Genomic DNA, 8,758 nt, shown 5'->3' with positions numbered 1-8,758 from the left:
CGTTTTGTGAGTATATCTATTTTAAACGTTCTGGTCAACCTATGTGTAGGCTGTTGTATTACTTGTATTTGGGCTCATATGCTTTATTACTATAGTGTTTGTAAAATTGTAGGTAACTTATTATTTTACATGCAGATATAGAGAATATGGTTTATAAAAACAACTGAAAAATATTGCTTCCCTGATTTCTACTGATGGCTCCAGAACCAGATTATTCAGCTATGTCGACGGACATTGTGTTGAAAGGAACACTTCGAAAAGCTAAAACTTGGAATAAAAGATTCTTTGTATTAAGAGATGGCAACCCTCCAAAACTTGAATATTATGAAAACGAACGCAAATGGAAAGTTAACAAACCAAAGCGACAAATAAGTTTGGGCAACCCTTGGAATATCGATAAAAAGAAAGATACAAAGCACGAATTCTTAATCGTTATTTTCACGAAAGATGAATATTTTACAATGGCAGCAGAAAGCGCAGACGTTCAACAAACTTGGATCTCTGCTTTGCTTAAAACTGTCCGGCCTGGTAAGTTATTCTGTTTTTCATTTGTTATAATGTTTCAGTTAATTCACACACATTGTATTTGTTGGTAATTTAACACAACTCTTCTTTATAAATGAATGTTAAATAACTAAACCATAATAACTTTGGAAATAAAATATATTATTGCTGTCAGTATAGGTTATGTAACAAATTTGTAGCAGTTAACTGTTTAAATATAGTTAAATGTAATCTGATTTTACTTGTGTAATATCTGACAGCATGAAACAGGGGTAAGGTTGATTTATATTTACTTGTTTAAAAATTCAAAGAATATAAACAAGGTTTATATAAGGTGTAAGTTTTATAATAAATTACAGTTACTAAACATATTTAATATATGTTGGTATTTTTTTTTGTTTTATTTAATATTGTGTTTGTGGTTTTGCCCAAAACGCCTCAACGTTCGTCGTAAACAACTCGCTCTTGCTTTCAATAAGGAGAGAAAAAGAGGGGACGCACACACGCGCACATACACGCGCATACACGCACATACACACACGAGCACGCGCGCACACACTTAAACAATAAGACAACGCTCGTCTGGCATTCCATTATAAATGCGTAACTTTGTTTTCGCGCTTATTCGTTTATATTAGTTGTAGATATTGCATCTAATAAACGTTAATATGAATACTTTATATAAAACGAATAAAATCATACGAATGAATTTTAGATAAACCTAAGTAAAATTATGTGACACGCCCACACACGCGCGCACACACACACACGCGCGTCCTGTTTTGAAAGAAACTACGATCGTATTAAACCGGCTTATATAACGAATACACACGTTGTTTTTCTGGGTTTAATTTCAATTTGTTGTTTAAATAAATACAACGTGATAATTATCCTCCTAATGTTTGAGAACTGTATTTACCGTCATATAATGTTAGCTTACCCCAATGTACATACGAATACGCGACGTTTGGCTTGCGGGGTAGACGAAAACAACTGCTAGCGTAGTAGGGCTCCCAGACGTGGACGTGACTTAAACATATTTAAATATTAACCACCAAAACTCGCTACATTCACGTATATGTAAAACCTTATTGAACAAAACAGGTTTATTTATCGACGTTTTAATTCAGCGGTTATATTGTGACGTCATTTTCGCCAAGATTTAATTAAACCTAAATCGACGCTTCTAGCGCTAATGTATTATATCACAGTGGTTTATATGACGTCACAAACGTTACGCACATACGTCACAAAGGTAATATAAAGTGTAGAATATTAATTTGGTTGAATATAAGTTTCCATATTGTTTGATGGAGCACTTGTTTGCGCGCTTGTGTAAATATGACGCGCGTTGGAATGTGGCATTAAAACTTTCATGGTTGTTGTTGAGTCAGGTCTTACTCATGTTGGCGTTCTATGAATCACAAACATGAATCAGAACGCCAAGAAATGTCGGGATATTTTGTTATTAAACTTGTTTTTGATATTATTACGTCATAAGTAGGTGTCTAACTTTTATGACGTAATAGAAAGTTTGGCGTGTTGTCGCGTCGTTGATGGGAAAATAAAGAGAATAAAAAGAGAAGGAGTGTGTGGAGTGGCTCCGTTGTGTAATGGGGCCTGTCATTGTAAACTCAATATTTATTTCCAACTATTTATAATTAACAGTTGTTGTTGTTTATTACAGCTGCTGGTTTGACAATGTTCAAATACATCTGGCAAGTTGTGTTGGAGAACAAAGAACTTGAAATGAGCAGCAGCAACCTTAGTTTACACGGCCAACATCGTATTTGTCTCACTCATGACTCTATGGTGTTCGTGGCTTGCAATGATCGCTGTAATAATACACCTGCCGAGATTCTTATTACTAACATAAGGTTGTGTGGGCACAAGGAGAACATGTTCTTCATCGAACCAGGGCGTGCGTCTGGCATCGGGAACGGAAAGTTATGGATGGACGTTGGCGACGACGCCATGGCTGCACAGATGCACACCACGATACTTAACGTTATGTACGCGCTTCGACAGGAAGAAGCAAGTTGCAGTTACAGGGGAAGATCCAATAGTTCAGGATCAAACTCAAGTCGGACACGAACAACACGTACCCACCATAACCCACCACCCAGCCAGATAGGGATGGGCAAAATTTCATCGGCTAAACGTAATCGATGTGACAGCTTGCCTGCCTCCCATGTTGTTGGGTTGCAAGATTCAAGGTTACGCACAGGTAGCGAGGGTGAGAACACGATGAAACGACCACTAAGATACAACAGTATGCGACTCACTTATGGTTCAACAAGTCCTGGTATGAGGAATCGATTAACACCGACGTACAAACGTATGAGTCAACATCACGTCTCACATTCACATACATCATCCTTGCCTGGCAGTTGCAACAGCTCAAGCACAGCGTCAAGCACCGAACATATCAACCATGACTTTTCATCTGGTTACATGAGTAGTTCTATCACATGCTCCGCGCATACAAGCGAACCAACATCGGCTGATGAATATGGGAGTAACAGTCCAACCCAGACTTATATACGTAAGCAACAATCTAGTCGCAGCATTGCTGAAACACAAACAGCAAGTACCCCACCCATACAAGAGGATGGGGGTTACTGCCCCACCTGCTCGCATACATTCCACCCCCGACACGGTACAGCCCCCCCACCCCCTGACACTCAACCCCCCTCTAACCCCCTCACCCACGAATATACCAATGTACCCACACACTCACGCACACATTCACTTGATGATAATTTAAGTTGCGGAACGTCATCACTGTCAGCTTCTCCCCACCACATATACGAAGCAGAGGATAAACACGATGAACAAACGTCAAAAAAAGAATCTCTCAATGAATATTCAGTCATGGAGTTTAATAGAAATCCAAATAAATCCCAAGCAAGGCAGGTTAGCCCGCCACAAAACGGGATTCTTGCAAAGTTTGGTTGGTTTGGCGCGGATTCCAAAGTTGATGAAGATGTCGGTTACGTTCCGATGAAATCTGTGACAACCCGGTCGTTGCCGCAAGAGATTGAACCCCGACGTAAATCTGACCCCGACATGACGTTTAGTGTTGAAGGGGCGTGGTCATTGTACGGCTCATCCCCTGAGAAAGGGAACATCAAACCACGACAATGTTCATCATGCACAACAGACGCACAGAGAGTCAACTCAGCTATTTACACCAAGATGGCCCCGTCTTCACCACATTATAATTGTCATCTTAAACTATCATCAGATTATACCGACATGACACCAGAATCTTACGTTGAGCTCAACGAAGAATATTTAAGCATGAAACCGCTAAACAACGGTTTGTCCAACTTGAAAGTTAAAGATCCCATAAATATTTCACCCGATGGTAGAAACGACATTGAAGGTTACATTCCTATGAGCCCAGTAAGCGCGGGAAATATTATTCCTGGCACCAGGAAGTCCATTGTCAGCTCTATATTATCAGTTGCCATGGAGCCCCCTAAACCAACCCCACAGTATCCTCATCAACTCAAATCCTTTTCAACCCAATCACTCGATCGAACAAACAAGAAACGACCGAAATCTCTTGGCTTTCGTCACACATCGAGTACAAGACGTTCACAATCTGTGAAACAAAACAAGAAAAATATTCCTCCTATAACTATTAGTCAAGGTGGTTCCCCACCCGCAAAACCCCCTTTATCCCCAGGTGGGGACTACGTTAACATTGACTTTGAGAAAGCTCAATCGCAAGCACAACAATCACGGTATGTTGAAGCAACAAACCAACGGGGCTCTTCTTATGCCCATATGGAATTTACTTCATGATTTAATATTATTTTTGGTGCTTTAATTGCATCGTGGTTCTATTTTTATATTCCTTGTACGCTACTTTATATATATGGGTGACATTGGTACGAATAACATGGTTGGTGGTTAGCACTTGTGTGGTACCTCTCGTAAGTAAGCACTTTACATACAACCTCATTTACTCATGTTGCTGTTCATGATGTCATAACTGATGATGTCATAACTGATGATGTCACACACCTGAAACAGAATTTATTCTGTAAATAAATTGAAAGTGTGATGTCGAACCTCATTGTTATTTATTGTCGTGTTTTTATTCTTTAGTAACTTTCTTCATTGTCATAAAGAACTGTCGTCGCCAGTAAAGAGCATTGCTACGGAACAATATGTGTTTGCCTGTTTAATGTTAGTCTTTCCCAAACCAGGTAGATTGGGATAAAGTTAAATGTTGTAAGCAGAATACCCCCAGGTAGATTGGGATAAAGTTAAATGTTGTAAGCAGAATACCCCCACCTTATAAATTACTGTATTTCACCAACGTCTCAAGTTTCTCTCATCTACGATAAAGCATGTGTAGGGGGTATTATTTCTGGCCGGTTGGTGGAGATAGAGATGCATGTAATATATTATAAGAACATCCAAAATTTGTCGCATGTGTTACTATAAAGAACCCTTTCGAATTGTGGCATTAAAAGCATACGTAAACACCCAGCCAGAGCAACGTCTATACTAACTTTGTCGTAGCAGCGTAGCTTTACCCTTTGTGTTGTCAAGGATTGCAACGTCGCTTTACGTTTTACACGGTGCAAATTATTTACATTTGTTGTTTATTTTATGTTTATTATGTGTGGCATATATTACATATGGTTACTATTAAACATTCTTTTTAAAATATAGTAGGGTCGGGGAAGATGGGACGTCTTTAGCACATAATATCCAGATATCCTGATCGTATTTTAAACAGTTAACAACGGTCTATGGGAACCGTGAAGATATAGATTTATAAATGTTTGATTGTTTATTGTTAACTGCTAAATGGGACGAGAAAAAAGTTAAAAGGTGTCCCATCTTCCCCTACCCTACTATATTATTCTGGAATGACAAAGCGCATTCGAACGAATAATATGCTATTTCTATTACCTACAAAAACCAACTTTAACATCTGACTTTCTGAAACAAATTTTAAAGTTTTTGTGAAAACGTTTCATTCATAATTGTCAGGTCATGTTGCCAATGTGTGGGGTATAGAAGCGTGGTTGATATTTGTAAAAAAAATAAAGTAGTCAATAGCTTTTTAAAATAAGTTCTAGACGAAACGTACTCACGTTTAATTATGTTGTACAGATATTTAGTTTATTCAAAGTTGTTTTGTTAAAGTTGGAATAGTTTGAACGGGCATCATGCATATTACTTCAGCAGGTAAACTACATTATTTTATAATTAAACATAATGCCTGAAAGTTACATAATTTTATATATTTGTGCCAATGTTTATAAAATATTATATTTTCCAGCGGGTGTGCTTTCTCTTCTTCAAGAACCAGAAGACGAATTGAAAGTTTATGCGTTAAAACGTCTTAATGATATTGTACCAGAGTTTTGGCCAGAAATATCAGACCATGTGGAACAAATGTAAGAAATAATTAAAATAATTGAATTATATGAACAAACTACTTCATAATAATTTATTTAAACAAATATAATTTGTTTTTCAGTGAAGTTCTTTATGAGGATGAAACGTTTAAACATCGAGAAATGTCGGCTTTACTCGCATCAAAGTTGTATTATTATCTTGGCGCTTATGAAGATTCATTGAATTATGCCCTTTGCGCTGGTGCTGCGTTTAACGTTAAGGAGAGTTCTGAATATGTGGTTACTACAATTTGTAAGTTCATCTTGTATGTTTTGTTAAACACTACATTATTGTACAAACATTACATTACCAGGCAAATGCATTGACCATTACACGAAACTTCGGGTCAGCCAACACGAAGGTAAAGAAGTAAAGATCGATCCCCGACTTGAAGAAATTGTCAACCGAATGTTTGAGAATTGTTTGGAGGGAGGGCAGTATAAACAAGCTGTTGGGATCTCTGTGGAAACTAGAAGGCTTGATATATTTGAACGAGCGGTCAGAATGACGGTATAAAGTGGATACCCATAGTTTTATATCATGTGTTATATTTATGTTAATTCTCAGCCAAACCTTGGTGAAATGTTGTCTTACTGCACAACTCTATGCACAAGATTGGTTGAGAATAAAAAACTTCGCGAAGATATTTTGAAACTTCTTGTTCGTCTTCATTCCAATCTTGCTCCTTCCACTTCGAAGACAGTAACTCAACCAGACTACATCAATATTTGTCAATGCTTGATATATCTTGATGATGCTTCAGCTGTTGCAGATATTTTGTTAAAACTGATCAAAACTGGGAAGGTGAACATGGGTTACCTTGTTATATTCACAACAATATTACAACATGGGTTTTATTGCAGGATCAAGTACCTATGGCTTACCAAATAGCGTTTGATATGTACGACAGTGCTTCACAATATTTCTTACTTGGAGTGATTGAAGCGTTGCGCAATACTGCTTCCTATCAAGAGGATAAGGTGAGCAATAACTAACGTCGCCCCCGAGCCCCAACATTGGCTGATCTAACATTGGTTGTTTAGGATTCTGGTGCAGATTTAAAAGTTGAAATCGACCAAATCTGTTCAATCTTAGATGGAGAGAAAAGTATTGAATTGTATTTGCAATTTCTTATAAGGAATAATCATGCAGACCTAGTTACATTGAAACAAACTAAAGATCAGGTAAGTTGGTTGGTTGGGGTGATATACAATGTTGGGGTAATATACAATGTTGGGGTGATATACAATGTTGGGGTGATATACAATGTTGGGGTGATATACAATGTTGGGGTGATATACAATGTTGGGGTAATATACAATGTTGGGGTAATATACAATGTTGGGGTGATATACAATGTTGGGGTGATATACAATGTTGGGGTAATATACAATGTTGGGGTGATATACAATGTTGGGGTAATATACAATGTTGGGGTGATATACAATGTTGGGGTGATATACAATGTTGGGGTGATATACAATGTTGGGGTGATATACAATGTTGGGGTAATATACAATGTTTGGGTGATATACAATGTTGGGGTAATGTACAATGTTGGGGAAATGTACAATGTTGGGGTAATGTACAATGTTGGGGTGATATACAATGTTGGGGTAATGTACAATGTTGGGGAAATGTACAATGTTGGGGTAATATACAATGTTGGGGTGATATACAATGTTGGGGTGATATACAATGTTGGGGTAATATACAAAGTTGGGGTAATATACAATGTTGGGGTGATATACAATGTTGGGGAAATATACAATGTTGGGGTGATATACAATGTTGGGGTAATATACAATGTTGGGGTAATATACAATGTTGGGGTGATATACAATGTTGGGGTGATATACAATGTTGGGGTGATATACAATGTTGGGGTGATATACAATGTTGGGGTAATATACAATGTTGGGGTAATATACAATGTTGGGGTGATATACAATGTTGGGGTAATATACAATGTTGGGGAAATATACAATGTTGGGGTGATATACAATGTTGGGGAAATATACAATGTTGGGGTGATATACAATGTTGGGGTGATATACATTGTTGGGGTAATATACAAAGTTGGGGTAATATACAATGTTGGGGTGATATACAATGTTGGGGTAATATACAATGTTGGGGTAATATACAATGTTGGGGTAATATACAATGTTGGGGTAATATACAATGTTGGGGAAATATACAATGTTGGGGTGATATACAATGTTGGGGAAATATACAATGTTGGGGTGATATACAATGTTGGGGTAATATACAATGTTGGGGTGATATACAATGTTGGGGTAATATACAATGTTGGGGTAATATACAATGTTGGGGTAATGTACAATGTTGGGGTAATATACAATATTGGGGTAATATACAATGTTGGGGTAATATACAATGTTGGGGTAATATACAATGTTGGGGTGATATACAATGTTGGGGTGATATACAATGTTGGGGTGATATACAATGTTGGGGTGATATACAATGTTGGGGTAATATACAATGTTTGGGTGATATACAATGTTGGGGTAATGTACAATGTTGGGGAAATGTACAATGTTGGGGTAATGTACAATGTTGGGGTGATATACAATGTTGGGGTAATGTACAATGTTGGGGAAATGTACAATGTTGGGGTAATATACAATGTTGGGGTGATATACAATGTTGGGGTGATATACAATGTTGGGGTAATATACAAAGTTGGGGTAATATACAATGTTGGGGTGATATACAATGTTGGGGTAATATACAATGTTGGGGTAATATACAATGTTGGGGTGATATACAATGTTGGGGTAATATACAATGTTGGGGAAAT

General features: G+C 37.5%; 2 protein-coding genes across 2 annotated transcripts in view; both read left to right on the top strand.

Annotated features, from left to right (window-relative positions):
- Positions 1 to 112: 112 nt before the first annotated feature.
- Positions 113 to 4,686, top strand: LOC149741022 (uncharacterized). Its single transcript, XM_089878473.1, has 2 exons — positions 113 to 528; positions 2,192 to 4,686. Exons 1-2 carry the CDS (start codon positions 195 to 197, stop codon positions 4,315 to 4,317), a joined length of 2,460 nt encoding a protein of 819 aa, XP_089734599.1. The 5' UTR covers positions 113 to 194; the 3' UTR covers positions 4,318 to 4,686.
- An 871-nt stretch (positions 4,687 to 5,557) lies between these two features.
- LOC149741019 (26S proteasome non-ATPase regulatory subunit 1-like) overlaps positions 5,558 to 8,758 on the top strand; it is a 29,791-nt gene continuing 26,590 nt past the window's right edge. The window contains exons 1-7 of the mRNA XM_089878442.1: positions 5,558 to 5,718; positions 5,813 to 5,930; positions 6,014 to 6,183; positions 6,245 to 6,441; positions 6,499 to 6,735; positions 6,795 to 6,911; positions 6,975 to 7,115. Coding sequence (XP_089734568.1) covers positions 5,700 to 5,718; positions 5,813 to 5,930; positions 6,014 to 6,183; positions 6,245 to 6,441; positions 6,499 to 6,735; positions 6,795 to 6,911; positions 6,975 to 7,115 — 999 coding nt within the window. The 5' untranslated portion in view covers positions 5,558 to 5,699. The remainder of the gene's footprint in view (positions 5,719 to 5,812; positions 5,931 to 6,013; positions 6,184 to 6,244; positions 6,442 to 6,498; positions 6,736 to 6,794; positions 6,912 to 6,974; positions 7,116 to 8,758) is intronic.

Source organism: Ciona robusta, chromosome 1 (assembly GCF_009617815.1).
Source record: "Ciona robusta chromosome 1, ASM961781v2".
Taxonomy (NCBI): Eukaryota; Metazoa; Chordata; class Ascidiacea; order Phlebobranchia; family Cionidae; genus Ciona; species Ciona robusta.
Note: the sequence above shows the minus strand (reverse complement) of the source record. Positions and strands in the feature narration are given on the sequence as shown.